Source organism: Pseudopipra pipra, chromosome 2 (genome assembly GCF_036250125.1).
Source record: "Pseudopipra pipra isolate bDixPip1 chromosome 2, bDixPip1.hap1, whole genome shotgun sequence".
NCBI classification, from domain to species: domain Eukaryota; kingdom Metazoa; phylum Chordata; class Aves; order Passeriformes; family Pipridae; genus Pseudopipra; species Pseudopipra pipra.
The window spans coordinates 42,994,370-43,015,212 of NC_087550.1; the positions used below are offsets into that span (position 1 = coordinate 42,994,370).

A 20,843-nucleotide genomic window follows, 5' to 3' on the forward strand; every position below is an offset into this window, starting at 1 on the left:
GATATGATCCCCTAAGTACCTTATGCAATGATGTTGATATTTCTCTGTACCTATCAGAAACAGTTCCCTCATGGTTATATTTGTTTTTTTTCAGATGACATTAGTGAGTATAATCATATACTTCTTGGTCAATACCCATCTGTCTCTTTTTCTTCTACTGTAATTTCTAAATTATGAGTTTTCAGTTATTAGAGGAATAACTGCAATTAATCCTGGCAGATATTACTTATCCTTTCATCCTACTTCTATTTTATGTAGGCTGAAGGCTGCTCCTTTCTCCTCTTACTTCATTTGGTTCCTGTTGTGTCGATAACTCCCTGTTTTGTGCCATAACAGGTATATTTTTTCCTCTGCACTAAGGTCTTTAATGAAAATACTGAATCAAAGTGGTCCTCAACTTCAGTTTCTGTTCCACTTAGCCTGTGCATCTCATACATGCCTACATCTTAGGAGGCTAGTAGAACAGAATTAAAGTATGTGGTCTGCTCATACATATACCATGTAGACCTACAGGAATAGCTTCTTTATTCAGTACTATAACCTATTTTTCTCTGTCTCTGTACTGAACTCAAGGAGGAATATTACACGTAAGAAAACTTAACAATCCTTTTTGCTTAAAGCTGTTATTGACGATTCTCAGACTACCTCCCACAATGCCTATGCTCCTGGTATTCAGGTAGAGTCAACACGCAGTGGAGTGTTTTTCACATCAAGATGATGAAAGATCTCCAAGTCTTTCTTGTAACATGATCTTGGCCTACTGTTGGGTCTTCTTTTCTTTCCTTGGTCCACGTATTCTTTTCTTTTTCCTAGGAATAGGGAAAGTGCTGTGAAAGTTCACATGAAACCTGTTTGGGCTGAGACATTTCAGCAGAAATCTTCCTTTTTGATTTGTCCCCTAATGAGGAATTGCCAGGTGGCTTTTCCTGTTCCAGGCAATATCTTTTTCAGTCTATAATCCTTACCTTGCATATTTGCTACCAGAAGACAGCCCACCTCTTTCCCCCCAGACCAACTCTGATGTCCAGACTGTATATGAACAGCAAGTTTCCCATGCATTACATTATCTCCCCCTGATGCTGGTCTGACATTCAAATTCTTTTCCTCTCATTCTTCCCCCAGCCTGCAGATCATCCTGGACTCTCTTCTTCCAATGTCTCCCAGATAAAAATATAAACCCAGACTTTTTCTTGAAACGTCCATCTACCCAGTAACTTTTCTGCAAAAATATCCATAGGAATGCTACACAAAGAGAGGATTAAAAAGTATTACAAGACCCCAGGCTGGGACACTCTCCCAACCCTGCAACAAAGGATTAGTGGCATCCTGAGCTGATGCGGTTCAACATGTTTCCAACCAGCTGATGAAGCTACCCTCCATCAGCTTTTCTAATTGTTCCTATTTTAGTCTCTTAAATGGCACTGAGAGCCACAATTGATTACACACTTTATAAAAAAAAAAAGTACTTTCCCTTGCATTACTTGTTTTTATTCTGCTGCCTGTAACCTCATCAAAATCCCTCTAATTCTGCCATTGTGAGAAACACAGATTAATAATTTTCTATCCCCTTTCACTATAGCATTTAGAGATCTTTTATCATAGTCATGTCTTTTCAAACCTGAGCAATTCTGAGGTTTCATAATTGTTGTACTTACCTGCAAAATTTTTTATTCCTATTGTATTCTTCTGTGCTGGAATTATCTGGACTGTATATGGGCATTAAGCTGAAGGCATTCTTTACATTTCTTCTGCTCTTTATATTTATACTGTCACATAAGCAAAATTTACTGGAGAAAGTGAGATCTCAAAATGTACTGTTATGTCAATAGAAGAGCAGCTCACCCATCTAAGAAGACTCAGAACTGTCTTTATCATAATTTCCTGGTTGACACACAGTATTCTCAAATATATTGTGGACCAGAATTTACTCCCACATACCAGACTTATTCAAATTCACATCTAAAAATTCCAAATAATTTTCTGGAATAACTGAAGACAGGAATAGGCAAATTATACATCTCCTTCTCAGAAAATGTTCACCAGGCTTAAAATCAGTTGTGGCAAGGGCAAAAATCCCTGAAATTCTAAGATATCTTAGGCTTTCCTTAACTTTAGCTTTAGACACATGAAATCCAAGCACAATTGGTACAAAAATGTAAAAATCAACCCCCCACCATCATTTTGAATTAATTGAAATTCCATTTTCTCCCAGTAGCATATTCCACTGAAAAATATTGCAACCAATTCTAGTTAATGGTCTTCTATATAAAAAGAGCAGAGCAAAATGGGTCATTTTCTCAGTTGGGGATACAGAAAAGATGAAGAAGGAATGAAAGAGTGGGAAATGCGAGCACCATTTGTACAACTGATGACACTACAGCATGCCAACTTCCCTTGTTCTTGTGTTGGTAGCAATGTGCTGAGATTTCACTGCAATATCACCTGTTTTCTCACTCTGCTCTCTAGGACTGAAATCTGTTTTTGCTCTGTTGTTCTACAGAACCAAGAACTGAACAATCACTGAAATCAGCTGTCATAGTTACTCAAACCAGATATTTTCTTTCCAACAATCTGTTAAATTTCTTAAGAAGCTCTGCCTCAAAATTCCGAAAGTTCAGTCAAGAACAAAGACTTCAGTAAGGTTTTTACATGGCAACATCCATCAAAACCAAAGCTTAAGTATCAAGAGATATACATGAAATGCGTTTTAAGCATCTAGCATTTTCTTGTAATGTATTTTACTGGTTTGTTTTTTAAAAATAAATTTGGATTTCGGTTATAAGGAAAGGTTTGAGATCTAGGAGCAAATAGTTCTTTTCCACAAATATCTTCACTGACTTTTTGGACTGTATTGCCTGAGTTGGTTTTAGTATATTTAAATTCTGCTCTCCATAGGTAAGCCATCAACAGAAAAAGAGAAAATTTCAATGATGCATTATGACTTTTAATAGACTTTTACATGATTTATTGATGTAAATATGCTGCAAATAAATGGTTGAACATTAAAGGACAAATAAATGTTTTTTCTTTAACAGACAATTTGGAAATGAACAGTATAAATAGAACATAGTCATCACCACTTTATGTCATTCCAATCTACTGTCAATTTCTTTTCATATACAAATTCAACTTTTTTTAATCTTGAATACCTAGAAATCTTGCATAATGAAACATGTTATTTACACTGTGTATGAGTCACAAATAATTACAAATAAAAAGTATACAAAATAACTAAAATGTATCATTACATGAAAAGCAAGGAAGATATAGTAGATGTTCTGATTAACTATAAATGCTTACATATTTGCACATATATTTCTAATCTGAAATTGCTAGATGATATATCTGATGATTTTGATCAGAAATACTAGTTTTATGGCTGCACTACTGGAGAGGAAGCAATATTTTCAGACATAATGAGCCACTTAAGAAACATTTACGGGTCTGCATAGGATGAAATGTAGTCATTTTAAAAAACAAAAATAAAATATTCGACATTGCAAAATATAAGCAATTTAATTCATGCCATACAGATACATTGTATATTAAACCAATACTGTCAGATGGCATTGCAAATAAACCATAACAGAGTAGTAACATTTTAAAAATAAGCAATTCACATGGCATTTGTATTATAAAGTGGCAGATGTACAATATTATTTACATTGCAAACCAAAGAGATAATAACCCCATGAAACTGCAGCAAACGAGTTGTTCAAAACATTGACCACAGACCTGATTCATAAAATACGTAAGCATGTGTGTAGAATGTATGGAAAAATAAATCCTTAGTTATTTGGAATGCTGCATTAGACACTGGGTGTGTGAGTCCCCACTATGACCACCCGATGAGGTATGGCCGCAGTGTCCCACCCCGGCTCACAGCATCTGCACTAGGCCTGGCATGAGGCCCCTGGTCCTTTGTTCACTGTTCACCTGAGCACACGTGGAACTGCAGCCTAAATGGCCCATGTAACTAAGCTTTAAATCCAAATGCATGTCAGGGAAAAGCACTGTCCTGTCCCTAGATGGAAAGAGCTACACATTAACGTACTGGACTGTGGTCCTGTTTACAGACTGTGCGTTACCCAGCAAAGGTAACTCTTGCAAAATCAGGCCAATGATAGTTTTGCACAGCAAGGAGTGTAGGATATGGTTACAGAGTTCTTTGCAGACTTTTAGCCCAAACAAGGACTCCTATTCTGGAAAACAGGAGCCACATCGTTTTGTTTTGCAAGGATTACCAGGAGGTAGGAAGTCTGCAATTGTTCAGAACACGGGGTTTCTGGCATGGCAGTACTAACCAGGAGTTTGACTGTGATGCAATAATTTGCTTTATTTGTGAAGGCTTAGGACCACCACTGATCAGTCCTGATTCACAATAACATTCAAAGTTCCTACCACAAAACCTTGCTGGAAAGAGAACCCTACTTGCCATGTCGCAGTAGGGTTTTTGGGTATTGACCATTTCAGCAACCAATTTTTAAACAGTGGTTATTAAAAAGGAATGTCACCTCCTGCCCCATGGCAGTATTATATTATATCTACTCAGTAAAAAATTTATCTATGGAAACAGAAATGCAGCTCCTATGAGATGGACGATCAGCGTTGACTACTGTGTTTGAATGGTGTTAGTTCCACATGTGGAACACGAAATTTGATAAATGAGCTCTGCCTCACAATTGACTTAATTTGTTTCTTTTTTTTAATTCTTATTTTCTTATAATTTCAGAGAGTTTCATGACACAAGAAAGAGTAGGTAATACAAATCCTGTACTCCTGCCAACATCTGAAATTCAAAATGCTGCAAATTTAATTTTTCCTTGAGATTTACCACACTGAAATGCATGACCACGTGTTCTGCACTAGCTGAGCAATGTGTCAACGTGTGTTGTGCCCATACACATCAGCTCTACAGCATAAGGTGAGCCCAGTGCATTTGAAAAGTTGGTCTGCCCCTAGCAGTAAACATAAAATATCCATACAAAACTTATCTCCTGATATAAACAATTGTTCTGCACATGTTTAATGTGGTCTTTTATCCAGGATTTGCAGGTATTGAGCAGCCCAAACAAAGCTACTGACATGGTTGAAGAGAGGTCAACAAATTCCAGACAGAAAAAAAAAAGTATCACAAAGGAGATAAACCATCTTCTCTGTCATGGGAAAACAAGACTGCAACAGATGCAGTCTTCACATATGAGAACTTGAATAATGCAAAGACACAGACTTAAGCTAATTATTTGCCTTTTTAAGCAAGGAGAGAAAAATAATAAATAGTCTGGGTGGTATTTTGGGCAGCTGGCGATGTAACTGAACTGGAGCGCTTCATATTGTCTTATTACAGTGCTTACAAAACCAAGCTCTGTCAATGACTTCCAGTGAATTAGCTACCTTTGTGACAACTGAAATCAGTCTGGATGGACTTGGCATCTGGGTGGACTTGGCGTCTGGATTGCATTTACTAAGGAATTCATACAAAGTAATCAAGTAACTTTTTTTACTTTGAAGCTGTCTTGGCTTCAAAAGAAAGATTGTGACAGACAAAATAAATATTTTATAAGCAGCTCTTACATATATCAGCAAATGTTAAAGAGGAAAAAAACCAATAACTTCCCTGTTGTAGCACTTTTATAACCATATACACACATTTTTTTGTGTAAAATTTCTCGATTTGTCTTAATATTCTGCCTTCTTTGATCACCTCTTCAGTGACTTAGCTCTGAAATAGAGGTATTCTGGTCACAATTAGGAAAAAAATGTTCTTCAGTGGAGTTTCTCTGGAGAACATTTTTATGGATATTGTGTTACTAATATGACAAAAAATAATTAAAGTGAGCTACCTACCAGAGGACAAGGTCAAATAAAGTGAGAACTGTCTTGAAGAAACCTTGTATGATTCTTTTTTTTAATCCAGATAATTGCTCCATTTCAGCACACTTCCACATAAAATGGGAAACAGAAATTAGAACAGTTTTTTATGAAGACTGGTGCCAGTGTCTGTGGCAAAGGTTTCATCAAATATATCCATTTTAATGACTCAAGAAACAGCGAAACTGAATAAGCAATGCAAGAGTTCCAGAACTTACTCAGTTGAACTTCAAAGGGTTTTTGTTGTTTTGCTGATCACTAGTAACTCATAAATGAAATATTGGATCTATTTCTTTATGAATCAGGTACTGCGCAAAGGTCATGCACTGAAATAGCTCATTACTTTTCCATTTCAAATGCATTAACGAGGAATCAGTAGGATGGAGCCCATCACAAGTTAACTAGAAGCATGAGAAAAGAGTGTTACTGTTCGTATTTAGATAACTGTTCATATTTAGACAAGGCAAAATTTTGCTTGGTCCTGTGAAGAACAAGAAAACCTGTATTTTGATTATAAACATTTATATGAATACTAGCCTAAAAGTAGAAGCATTGAAATAGATGAGAGTATATTGTATATTGCTTTTCTTATAGAGTGCACATTGTGTTTCTAATATGGTGACAAACAAGTAAAATCTTTTAGAACAAACTAAAAGGACCTCATTGTAACAAACACCATTATAGTAGGGCACACTATGAAAGCAAGATGACAAGTCACAACATAGTGCAGGCATGCTGTTAAAAGATAATCTGGAGTACTCTTAGAAGGCTGTTTTATCCTTCTGCTATCTGCTAACAACATACCTGCATGAGTTTTGTAAAGTTCTTTCTTCTTGTTTGAAGCCTTTGGTGGCTTTGAAAAAGGAAGGGTAAAAAAAGGCAAACTGTCCTCAGCTACACTTTGGAAGAATCATATCACCAAAGTCTACTCAAAAGGAGGCAAAAAGATAAAATTAAGAAGTATCAATAGAAGCAGAACAGAACAAGGCCATTTAACAAATTATTAGTTTCTTCTAAGGAAGGCCCAGACTATTGGCACTGTTTGCATTTGCTAGAAAAAAGAAGTGGCTTATCAGGAGGAGATTCAGGAAAGGCGTTCACTGATCTCTGTAAGCCTGCAAGATTTACAAATAGCATCTGCTTTTCTATTTCCCAGCAACATATGAAGAAAGACTCCTTGCTGTATGCAGGTCTGTGTAAACAGTTACTCACAAAGCAGTGATTTTAAAACAAGAAGAATAAACTTTAGATTACATTTTTTCCAGAAGCCCGTAAGGTCACAGCTATCAAGACACACATTGTTATAGGAAGAGCAGTACAAATGTTAAAGCTCTTAAGACCATATATAGTTCACTGCACACACAAATTTCCCATGGCCTACACATATGGCATATCAATTTTTTACATAGACTCATATTACCACGGAGGGATTAATACTGAATTTGGATGTGTTATACTGCTGCTGTGGCCTTGAATAACCTGCTCAATGACACAAAACAGGCTTGGTTGGTACATATATCATGCACTTCAACTGCTCACAGTTAAAGACACAAATGACAGAACCAAACTTCATTGGTTTTTGTTTGGTTTTTTTCAAGTAAGTAAGTCTTTGGTTGCTTTGGGGAAGCAATAATAACTGAAATAGCAACTTTCAACCAGAGGTACTTACTGGAACTTCCAGACCATTAAGTCTGCCAAATGACTCCCAGTAAAAAAACTGAAATGCAGCATGTGATAGTTTGTATGGACTCTGCTTCCATTGACAGGTGGATTCCTTAGCAGAACACCTAGTTACAGGACAAGTAACCAGATTCAATTTTGCAATTACTCCCTTGGTTTCAGTGTGGGAAGATCTTGGCTTGTATGCTTTCTGACCTTTTCTGTTCATGCCATCTCACAGCAAAACCTAAAAACATCTAACCTGCCACATCCCTTCCCAGTAGATTGCAGGCTGATGTTTTAAAATAATGTTCAGATTTACAGAGTACTAGAATTAATCTCTTAGCCCCTAAGTTGGCAGAAATGTCTAGAGACACCACCTTATCTCCTCTGTGTATTACTAAAATGTAAATAGCGTCATTAATTAGATTATCTTTTATCTGTAAGAAATTTTATACAAACAGCTTCGTTTCACAAACATCACAGTGCTCTAAACCTTGATAGAGCTTTAGTAGTCTTTAATGGCATCCAAGACTATTTTAATGCTAAGCATCCATTGTTGATAGCACAAGGTTGTAATCTTGTTAGTGCAGAATGCTTGTACATCTCTTCAGAGAAGCTTTATAAGACAACACTAAACCGGTATTACGGAATTACACAAAAAGCATTCGCACTGAGGGGAGATTTGGCATTCCACAGGAGTGCAGACTTTGAGGTGGTCACTCACATTTTAGGAGGACCAAATATTTTTATCCAGCTTCCAAAACAGGGAAGTTTGAAACAAGACAATGTGCAGCTCATAATTCTTCCTAAAATTCCCACTCCTAAAACGGAGCATCGTGAACTCAGGTGAACATCCATCTTCCTACAATTATCCAGGCTATCTTCACATGTCTGTCTCTGTTATTAAAGATGTTTTTGACCACCTTAGACATGACTGAGCCCTCAGATATTACTTTGGCAACACTGAAATTAAAGGGAAAAGTTGAAAGATACAACTCTAAGGCATCAAAGTTAATTGTTCTCTAGCATTACCTGTAGAGGAAATGAAGATGAGCCTGAATGAATTGCCAGTTAAATCACCAATTTCAGAATTACAGATGACTCCTGGAAAAAGTGTTTAAACAAGTGTCAGAAGTATGAGATTTTCCATTTTTTGTTTCATGAATTTCATGACTCCTGATTAGATGGGAGAGCCAGGATCACAGTGACAGACAACTGGAAATTTGTTATCAGTTCTTCTAGGCGAGATATTGCATGCAAAGTTCAATTTGCTCTCAAAGGCTTTGGAGAGAGACTGAACTATGACTTTATGAGCCTAGGCTCTGAAGTTCATGCCAATAACACTAGCTTGTTTTGCAAAAGTTTCTCCTTATCATGAATTTATCCCATTGAAATATATAAATATGAACCACTAGATAATTTTTAGTAATATTCGGTTCCTTCTTTAAAGTTGGCCACAGAGGCAGAGCAATGTGGCAAAAAGAATTAGGGAATTATATGTGGCTGTGAAACATGGGTTGGACTCTCCAGAATGGTGATCTGAAAATGCCTTAATATTTGTCTGTTACACCAGTAATTACACAAACAGAATACACATAGCCTCTTCAAAGCACCATGGGATTCTGCAAAGAAGAACTTTAGCAGAATTTTAGTAAACTGGGAAAGATTAATATCAAATCAAGAAGGAATGTGAAGTCAGTCCTAGAAGTGGAGCTCACCACAGTTACAATTCTCTTAAAATATTAACCCAAACAGTTACTATTCTCTTAAAATACATGGCTGAAAAATACCAGTGTCATTAATCTCTGGGCTCTAAAGTAATTGAAATTTAACAACTAAAGGGATGATGATGGCAATGCCTTTCACTGAAGTAAGAATAGATGCCAAAGATACATGATTTGTTCAGAGCAATCCCAAGGGTAGATGATAACATATCCATATCTCAAGACAGCTATCAGGGAATGTCCATATATTTTGTATTATTTATTCCTAACTATTTTTCTACATATTTAAGCAGTCATATCATGTTCTATAAAATAAAAAGTATGCCATAGAATGTGTACCTAATGCGTAGGATGTGCAATGCAGATAACTGCTGGTGCTGCTTATCCTGACATTTCTGTTTCACCACTGAACCTTAATGCCACGATAATAATGGTACACAGTGAATGCCAGATAAATGGCATTGATGCTAATTAAATCCCAAAACCAAGATTAGTCTTGACCTCTCTTACAATGATGACCAAAGGCTTCTGCAACAACAGAATTTGCAAAAAGGACTCTAGCTTATAAGAAATCTAAAAGAGAATGAGCATAAATACTTTGCAAATATTTTTCACAGATATTTGATTTGCTGACATACATTATTATTTATACCCTACACTTGTCAATGCCTCAGATCTGAAATGCAGAGATTTTATAACAGGTGTGCAGAAAAGACACATGCTACAGAAAGAATTTCTAAAGAAAGTGGTGAAGATTATTCCTGAACTTCTGAATACATAAGTAAAAAGAATTACTTAAGTCATAGTAGAAACTGTATGAAACTAGTACCAACCCTGTCTTCAGCTGAGACCCAACCTATACCTTGAAGAACTTTTCATCTTCACCAGACAGGCTGAGGTTCCCTATCTGCAGTGCACTGCTGCACCTTCAGGGTCATATGCAGAATTGTGGAATTGTTCTGCTATGGAAAAGAAGTAACTGAAGAAGAATGAAGAACTGGTTTGTTTTGTTTAGTTTGTTAAATCCAAGCAAGTAGCAATATAGCAAAACGAATTTTCAAAATCATGGCACAAAAGAGAATTCTTTAAAATGCAAATGTTTGAGGCAATAGAAAATAATTACCCACTTTTTAGTAAAGATGCTGAGGTTTAGAAACTTGCTTTCTCTGTAGCTCTGTTATTAGATTTGGGTATGGGGATTTTAGTTTTTATTTTTCAGTTGAATACATTTAGCAGTAAATTATGTCCCCCTCCCTCCTGCAAAGAAGATAGAAATGTCAAGCCAAATACTCTTCTTCTCCAGTATTCAAATAATGGCTTTAACATGACTTTCTTGAAGTACATGACTTTGAAAGGTCTGTGGCCAAACTGATTCAGCTGATAAAACAGAAACTGCAAGGTGGATTTATAAGGTGAATAAAACAGAATGAAGACTAAATACTGCTGTTCTCTGCTTTGTGATTCAGACTATTTTTAACGTAATTTTATGGGTAACTTGCTTTCAGTTGAGCATTTTTTGCTGCTTTTTCTCCAGATGTTACAATATTTTGATGTACCTTCACCTTTGTTACTGAATTAATCCTTCTCTGGCAAGCCCATAGTGTCTATTTTTGGCTCCATGAGCTACTAATCCAGTTTCTCTGACAACTGCAATTTGTCGGAAGAAATGAATAGCGTTATGTTTTCTCAGAGCTATGAGCCCGTTTGAGAAATTAGCTTCTTAGCTGACCTTCAAAGCAAGTGAGAATAATGTGTCTGCAATTCCACAGGGTTTGGATTTCATTATCATATCAGTGTGTATGAGATGGGACAACCTGCTGCACAACCCTGACTCTCTGTTTTGTTTTCCTGGTAATTATAGAAACTGTTTATCTGCAAGTTTTCTCAGCTCTTGAGGACAATACTATTTCTAATCCCTCTTCTCTAGAGAGTGACAGTTCACACTGCAGAGGACTGCATATTATTGATTCTTCCCAAGAAGTTTCCCACAGCCTCCATGACCATGATTGTGGTGAAAACCACCACAGATGTCTAAGGATCAGAATGGCACTTGTAAACAGAAGAGAGAAATATGGGAGCAGTATAGCAGAGTGGCAGCCCTGGATCTTTCCACTTGTCTGTTTCAGAGCCTGACACAAGATCCTGTCTGAGAATCTGGCTACTCCAAGTGCATAACAACACTAACACAATTTAGGGCAGGTCAGATAGAAGCTTTAATAAATATGATCATAGTGGGAGAATGTTCAGCCAGCACCTTGCCCTCTGCTCCCCTGTTCTTTATCCAGCGATTGCAGAGACCAACCTATATACTCTTTCAGGGTGGAAAAAATGGTGAGGAAGAATGATCATTTCAATGTTAAAAAAAAACAGATATCCATTCCTCATACCAATGGATTCCTTAAGTAGTTTGCTAACTGCCACCATTCCAAGAAGGAATCAAGCAGTAAATAACATGATGATTTGGAGAGATGGCTCTTTGTTTCTATTTCACATCTAGTTTTGCATTCAGTGGTGAAACTCACAAGGAATTCTTAGTCCAACCTCTAGAAAAGTCAAATAATACAAAAAAACAGGAGACTCTTTGCATTTAAACTTCTTAGACTTTCTTTTTCTGCCACAATTTTAGTATGCAACTAGAAATTCAACTATTATTAAAAAAAACCAAACAAAACCAAAACAAACAAACAAACAAAACCCTAAAAAAATTGTTCATTTCTTATGCAATTCCACTAAAAATCTAATGTTTATGGACTCTAAAATTCATCTTTATGCCTTGAGAGTTCATGGCATTATGTACAGTACTTTCTTGCACTATGTATGAATAATCTCTGGGTCATCCAGCTTCCAAATAGATGCACATCAGCTGCACTTCTATATACAGCTTCTCTCTTCTACACACATACTTTGCTTTCTTCAGACACTTTCTCTCTGTAAGATTCTTCCCTATACACTTGCAGGACCTACAAGAAGTTTCCAGAGAGGAATGCTTACACACTTAAACACGGACAAGTACGTAGGATTAACTTGGAGATGTAATAAGAAAGTAAATCTTAGAATCACCTGACACTCCCTCAGTGGATGAGTTAAATTGGATAGAATTGGCTAACAGTGCTTTCTCCCTTACAATCCCTCAGAATATTATAAAGGTCGGTAACAAGCCTCATCCCCACTGAAGATCAGAACATTCATACACTCACAGCAACTCATCTGGGAGCATCACCTTGAAAAAAGGTGTAAAAAACTGCATAGATTAGAAAAAATCCACATTTCATCATCTAGGTTAGCACTAAAAAAATGTACCTTTGCTGCTGGTTGGTATTTAGAATTTGCTTTCATACATTATCATGAACAACACTTCAAAGAAACATAAATGATACGGATTTATAATCCACATTTCCAAAACTTATTTAGGCACTCAGAACCTCAGAATCACTCAGCAAAGTTTGGTTCAACCTTCAGAAAGAGATTGTGTTTAAGCAGAGAAAGTGGGATTGAGAGGTATGTCCCTCGTGCGACTTTAAAAACTTTACCTTCTCCTTTTTAGCAAATGCAAATAATCTGAACTGGGCAGCCATGCTTTAAGTATACAGTTTCAGAATGATTTCAATCAACCAGAAGTGCCATAGAAACTTCTAAAATAAATATACCTGTCAGTAACTCTTTTTCTTTTCCATATGATCTGTTCTCTCATGGAATGGCTCACTTCTAAAAAAATCTCTTCTTGATAGTTATTTACTCCTAACCTTGCTCTTTTGCAATGAGTTCAGAAACTCTGATATTGATTTAACAGTATGGTCCAACCTCATTAAGGAAGGAAAAAATAACACCTTAGAGGTGTACTGGTAATAACAAATGCCAGAATTGATTAAACAGTATTTGCTCTCTCTGGGTATTAATCAGTTTTAGTATCTGTTTACTGTTGTGTATAAAGCAGAAGTCATCCATTATATATACCTGCCTGTTTTATTGCTCATATTTATCATTTCTGGGTATATCTTACATCTCTTACCGGTACTGTTTTTTCTAGGATGTGAGACCAGTCTTACTCAGTGGGCAGACTTTTAAAATGCTCTCTTTACAACCAAAATGCTTTTCTAATTCTGATCTACAGTTCTGATTTTGCTCTTCCTTATTTAAGTAGCAACATATATTTTTAGAAAACTAACAAAAAGACACCATCTTGTAAAATCAAATGATTCCACTACATGCTCTTCTTCTGTGAGGAAGAGGATAGAAGGACAAATACATGCCAGGGCATTATTCCACCATTTAATGTTCGGCTAGAAGGTGGTTTGTTAAGGTGATAGGTGTTGTACAAGACTCTACACAGAAGAGATTAGCATGGCTTTATTTATTGCTTCAAGTGTAGTCATTAGAGAGTATTGCTAAGGAATAACTACCTAGAAAATGAGTAGCTCAATGCGAGACCTTCTGCTAATGGAAAGTTAATTCTGGGCCTACAAATTTACAAAAGCACAAAAAATGTATGCTAATGATAACCTGGCAACTCTCTCTCTGCTCTTAGAATATATATAATTTATCACCATCTTTATTACAGGACAACTAACAAGGTTTATGCAGGCATTCTAGCATACAGTTCAGGTGAACTTGGCACAGAGGTTTTGCATAATTGGGCTAAGAGCTAGAGCTGAAAAGCTTTTCTAAATCACAATCCTAATGGTATCCAGTAGTTGTGATTGGCAATGCTGGCCTCATCTGTAAAGGGTTCAGACACTAGGAGTAGAGATGTGCAGACCTGCAGCAGCACATGTTCTTAACAGTCACCATGGTTACCATTTAAAACTTTATTTATTCTGGAATGTGCTTATCTATCCCTCTGACACTTAATTTGATTCGATTTATTTTGGCCAATGCAAAATGCGGGAAAGCAGCAAGACTAGATCTGAGAAACAGCACCTGGGCTGAAAAGAATGTAATTCAGTGGGATCGATCTCACTTGGCCATCTTAAAAAACAGATTTCTAGTCTAGATTTGCATCTGTGGTCACTGAGAAAGTTAAGCACGCTCAGGGATTCAGGCAGCATCATGCTGTATCTAGAGCAGATGGGACAAGTGCCTGAAACACATATCTGTCCCCCAGTCTTCAGAGGAAACTTGATTCTTGGAATGCCAAAGTGGGCCAGAGAGCTGAAGGCACTGCTGCAGCCAAGGTAGCCAGTGTGTTGCTCTTGATTCACTTTAAATCTGCTGCCTCCCTGGTAAACACTTGTTTCTCTGAAATTCTGTCTTATCTTTTTGTCCAAAATAAAACATGTTCTGTCTTACTTTACCTTTGGAAACTAAAGTCCCTGGAGCAAACAGCTGGTTTAACATCTGCCTCCACTGATCCTTTTGCTAAGGCTGCCAGCAAAGTTGCCACTTTGCATCACATGCTATATTGGCCTCTTTAATGAGAACCCCAGCCCAGGGGGAAGCACACTGAAATGCTTCATGCTATTTTTCATAGGCCATTTCGTTGCCATAGTGACACAGTGATACTAACCTGGACCACAGATAACTGGAGGTCAACCTTTCTAAGCCACAGGAATAAGTAAGCATGTGCAGAGGTGAACGACCTGTTGCCTGTGACTGAACTGTTGCCTTCCTCAGTTTCACTGTTTTTCTTTTTTTCACGTGTGATTAACAGCCAAGCCACAAAAAATCAATCATGTTTATGAGGTTAAACAGTTTACAGATTTTTGTTGTAAGCCTGCTCATGCATTGCAAATTAGTAATGTTGTTAAGGAGTAACTCCTATCTGCACAGATAAAACATTCTATTTGCACAGATAAAACATGCTAAGAACACGCCATGGACTGTTAATGCACTAACTTCACCCAAATCCACCAGTGACAATTTGCACTGCAGTCTTCTCCCTCTCTAGGGATGTGCCTGCCATGTCATTGTAACAGTTTTGACTTTGCTGCAAGGAAGAGAAACATCAGCCCCTTAACACCAGTTATTCTTTAGATATAAGCAGCCATGTCAACAATATATGCTAATAAGAAAAATAATAGAAATTATTCACTATCTATATCACACACAGTGTATTAAGGGAAGGAAAGTGGGGGTGTTTTGAATAGCAGAAGCCTGACCAAGAGCAGGACATAGCATGCAGGATGATGGAATTATGAACAGTAGCAGAAGCCAATTAACTCCTGCCTGTTGAATCTCCTGCACACTCAGCATCTTCAATTCATCCACAGCCTCTACTGTCACTGGCACCCTCAATCCTAGTACAGTGCTATGAATAATGTATTACCTTGAGGGAAGGGAACCAACTGTTTCTGAGTTTGACAAGCTTTTTTAAGCTTCTTGTTTTGTTGCTAATTTAAGCATGTTGCTATTTCCAATACTACACATGTAAAATTTTGGAAGAGATCTCCAGAACCCAAAAATGAAGCCAGAAGCTCTGAGACTGCATTAGGATGGGGAACTAGCTCTTCTCAGTGAGCTCTGAGAACTCAGCAGAAGAGAAGTAGTGGCCTGAGACCTGAAGAGGAAAACCCAGAAAATGTCCTAAGTTTGCAATGCTGCTGTTGGATTACAGATTTCTTGGCAGGATGGTCTGCATGAGCATGCAAGTGTGACAGCTTGTGACAGCTGAAGAATTTGAAAGCTGTCCAGCAGTTAAACTTGCCCCAACAACTGATGCAGGTTTCAGACATTTGCAATTCAACACAGCAGATTTGTTGGTATTTTTTCCCTTCATTTTTAAATGGCTAGGGAGAAAGATCTCTTCAGAGCAATTGTGAAACTGGTTATCAGAGTTTAAGCCACAGTGCAGTGCTGATACTTCTAAATACATGCAACATGTCGTGATTTTGCACTGCTTGATTTATATAGGAAAAACTGAAAGAGGGCTGTTAAATATGCCTGATCCTGCTGTTAGGCTTGGTAGGGAACACCATAAGCACAGGAAGAGATAGCATTGTGAAATGGTATATGCATACATGAACTGCAGTAGGACCTGTTAATGACTCAACCACAAGCATTTCTTCAGAACAGACAATTCCCATACAAGATTTCCCAGGTTTTAAAAGCTTTGGTTTTCTGTTTGCAGAGGCATGCTTCCAGACTTCAAAAAGCCTTTCTAAACAGACTCAGATCTGAAACTGGTTGTGGGAATGAGCAGTGAAGCCAAAACCACAATCACAGTTAATGACTATTGGCTCTCTGGAATTAAAAAAAGAAATATCCTTCGGGATCCTGCAAGAAAACCACACTTGTAGAGTCCCAGCTTAGTAGCAATTCTCCCATGCAGAGGCTTTTGTCTGTGAATGGCAAATATTACCAGAGTGATGCAGAACAAAATTTATCCACCACTCTACCACTTCCATCACTATTTCCTTCTTGCTCTGAGTTCCTGACCTCCATGCACTGCATCACAGAAAAGCCTGTGTGATGGGGAGCTTCAATCAGGCAGAAAAATCTGACACAAATCTGTAAAAAGTTCTCTGGGGGAATGACTGTTGGCTCTGTTTACTCGGGCCTCATGATTTTTGTACAAAAAAAAAGGCCACTGGATCTGCCTCTGTGATCAGTTCATGGTCTCTCGTCTCTCTGAGATTGGAGCAGAGGGAAGCTGCACAGAACAGGTTTGCAGCAAAGAGACCAATGAGCCCAGATAGGGTCCTCACATCAGCTTTCCTTTGCCTTGTTCAGGCACCATGCAGTAGATCTCCTCCCTCTCTCTTCAGAGGGGTGGATTTGTTCCAAACAGAAACTCAAGACAGCAGATGTGGCTACCTGCATCTATGTGAAGAAACAGAAGCATGTACATTCTTACTCAGAGGAACAAAAGATCATCTGTTTTATAGGAAGGAAAATATTGAAAGAAAGTTTTAACTACAGTATATGATTTCTGCATCCATTTCAGCACCTCTAACTTCTCCTCCTCATCATTCCAAGGTATAACATTCTGAGAATTTTTTTATTTATGAAGACAATGCCAGGTAAATGAGAACACTTTCCCTATCACTAAAAGTAAGTGTTGTTGAAGAAACATTGAATCTGACTACCACCTATTTGGCATCACAGCATCAATCTTGATAATAAATTTCATTTAACTTCATAAAGGTGTCCAACAAAAAACACTTGCAACCTAAAATTAAAGGCAGCTGATGCAACTACAAAGTTAAAAAGTGCTGAGAATTTGTTTTACACTTTTCTCACAGTAACATAGAAAAGTGTCCCTAGATAGCCCAAATTTTTTTATTAACTTCCCTTGTCATAACACAGAAACAAAAACATAATACTTAGCATCAGTGCTGAAGTTCTAGGTATGCTACCTTTACACAAGCTTATAAAAAGCAGAGACTATATATTCTTATACAGTAAGTCTGCTCTAATTTGGGGAGTTAGGTGACTTATTTGCAAACACTGTCATTGTCTCCATGGTGATGCCGACACCATGCATCTCTGTGATTATGAATTTCCTTATACAATAAAGAGTCTCTGAGAGGATGAGGATGGTGATACAATCTGTTTTAGATGGCTTCTCCAATTTGCTAGCAGAATTAGCATTTATCCACCATTTCCTATGAAAATGTTTCCATCAAACAAGATCAGCTACAGAATTAACCTAAGGCATTTCCTATTGGCAACTGTCAGAGACAAGTTGAGCCACAAGTTTTTGGTCCAAACCTCTATGTTTGTTCTCATCACACAGGACTGTGAGTGGTGAGAAGAGAAAAAGAGCTTGGCCAGACAAATTGGCACTCTGACATCAGCACCTACTGAACAATGAGGATGTGCCAGTGAAGTCAGAATGAAATCTCAATCTACTGACAGGTATTTGAAAAATTTTCACTCTAGGGAACTAGGTATAGGTATCAAAACCACAGATTTATTAGCTAGGAAATAGTGTTCCTCTTTCAGTGGTGAAACATGAACTTTGATCCATTTATGATTCTTGCATGTCTCACTGGTGTTCCCAGGGAAAAAATGCACGCTACATCCTGTGTCTGTGCAAACTAATAGGCTAAAACTTGTCATCCTGGGCAGAAAATTCTCAGATCTGTAGTTTGGGTGGAAATTCTGCAACCTCAAGCTTGAATAGTTTTTGTAAGTCATTTTTCAGACAGGCCATAGAGCTGCAGATGCTGTTTATCAAGGCAGATAAAAGATTAACTCCTCCAATCCCAAAGATTATCTAATATCAATGTTCTAACATCAGTGTTGCTCTATAAAGTGAGTGAATGTCCATTTAAGTAAGTTTCTGGGCTAATTCCAATGCACCTACCCTCCTCAGGCAATAAAAAAACCCACTCCTGCATAATAAGTTCAGATGTCTTTGACAGGCTGAAGTCTGTACAAGTTCAAGACAGAAAGATCTAACTGGATAATCTGGACATATGGTGAAAGTTATTTACTTATTTTCATAACATGTCTCACATTATGGCTACTAAATCCATAAGCAAACTCACTTCTGGTCTGGATTAGATAAATGCAAAGTTTCTCATGCCTTCTAGTGCTGTTGAGTCTTACCTTTGATTACATTGGGTTTTGATTAGGCTCACGTAAAGCAAAGCCACTTTGAATCAGTGAACAAGTTTTAACTAACAATATGCAAGCGCAGAATGACATCAGCCCACATCAGTACAACCCCAAAGGCAGTACACCTACAGAGGAAAACTGTCTGCCATTATTTTGAAAAGAAAAATCTGAGAAATAAGCAATGTTGAAAACGTGCCTATTAGGGGACAGATACACATCTTACTTCAACTGGATTAACTGAAGGAAATAATACTATATTCATTTACAACAGCAAAGAACTGGACTTTTTTTTTTTTTCAATTGACCTGGATTAATCTAAATCTTGAACTGCCATTTGCACTAACCAGGGAAAGTACTGCCTTCCTATTTTTGGTGGTTTTTTGATCTTCATTAGATAAAGCAGGAGACCTTCAAGCCAATCCAGCAATAGAGGAAATTTCCATATGAGCAATCATTATTAACAGATTGGATTTGAAATAATCAATCTGGACTAGAAGCACAAGTCCAAACAAAAAATGTGGAAAACTAGTACCCAGAGAGCTTCCAGTGTCTGCTGGAATTCCTCAGAATAAATTTTCACAAGACCAAATTTTTAAAAAAAGTTCAGGGCTTCTACCAAAATTCATTTTGACTGATAATTTAGAGGGCAAACAAGCCCCACTGCAGAGAACTTTTCTGTTTGTCCACATATTGATCTTCTGCACTTTGTTTGCATTGTTCTGGAAAGACTAGACATACAGCACTGTACGACAAATACTGAACATTATTTTATATAAGAAGACAATGCTCATCTAAAGCTTTAGCATAAACATCAGGTAAAGAGATTTACCGAAGTGGGATCTTTTTCCTGTAAAATATTGGTATTTTTGTTGCCAAAAAAAGTCAAGAAATGCCTTCTTCCTACTTGTATAATAATACATTTGATTGGTAAAATGTATGAAATACACAGCAACTTCTTCTGAAAAGCTATCTAAGCTCACTCAGCTTACAGTATGTGGAATGTAATTATCCAGAAACTGAAATATGTATAAAAATAGGTAAAATTCCTACAATATTTGTATTAAATTATAATTCCTCCTGCCAGGAAGGTTACAACAGCTCTACAGTACATGTATGAAATGCTTGTTCATAAAGTTAAAAAACATCATTACCTTACTGAAGAACACATTAAATGTAGGAATGCATAATCAGAACTGACTCTCAATTCTGCTTAGCTGGTGCAAATCTACAGAGAACCACCATCATTTCCGCACAAAACAAAACCAACCTCTAATTTGAGAGTTGGGGTGTTGTTTCGTTTTGTTTGCCATAGAGGGGCCAGACTGAAGTTTATGAAAGAAATTCCTCTGGAAGTGGAAATAAATTGCTTAATATTTTTTTTCCTATCTCCACTTTGTTTACTGGCAGCAGTCACCCACCTTTTAAAATGATTATTGCCTGACATTTCATGGAGCGTTTACCGCCTGTTCAGAACAAAGCAGAGACATACAAAGAACTTCCAACTCCCCTGTCATGACCCAGTTCTGGGCTTGTGCTTTTTTGACGAGTCTTTGATCTGCAGCAGGCCTCATAGGCTAGTCTCCCGGAGGAACATGGTGCCAATGTTGTAAGAAACCTTTCTCACTCTGGCAGATGTGATGGAGGGTTTTGGCGGCTTCTGACCACTTCTGACCTCAAGGAAGTAACAGATCCCAGGAATTTCCTTTGGAAAGTTTTCTGGAAGCTCTTCACGGGAACGAGGGATAAAAATAAAATTTTCTTCCTTTTTCAAAAGCCTAGGGGAAAAAAACAAAACAGAACAGAGGGGTATAAATAAGTGTAAAACACATTCCAGAAACGTCTCTTTGGAAAAGGTTGATCCCATGTAGTATCAAGTGAAAAATGAGTTAACAGTATTATGTAATATCTAAAGAAATCCTAAGTCTGGATCCTTAGCTGATATATATGTACTTATCATCGTGAACTTCAAGGAGCTGTTGACTGAGATCAGCTGCAGGAATGGCCCCCAAAAAACATTGTCTGAAAATTAGTGTCAGCATTCAGAAAATAAAGTACCAGAAAGGGAATTGAATTCATAATGGTCATTGT

General features: G+C 37.4%; 1 protein-coding gene across 1 annotated transcript in view; it reads right to left on the bottom strand.

Annotated features, from left to right (window-relative positions):
* Positions 1–2,922: 2,922 nt before the first annotated feature.
* Positions 2,923–20,843, bottom strand: part of GUCY1A2 (guanylate cyclase 1 soluble subunit alpha 2) — a 150,015-nt gene continuing 132,094 nt past the window's right edge. The window contains exon 8 of the mRNA XM_064645213.1: positions 2,923–20,530. Within this exon, the coding sequence (XP_064501283.1) occupies positions 20,323–20,530 (208 nt within the window). The 3' untranslated portion in view covers positions 2,923–20,322. The remainder of the gene's footprint in view (positions 20,531–20,843) is intronic.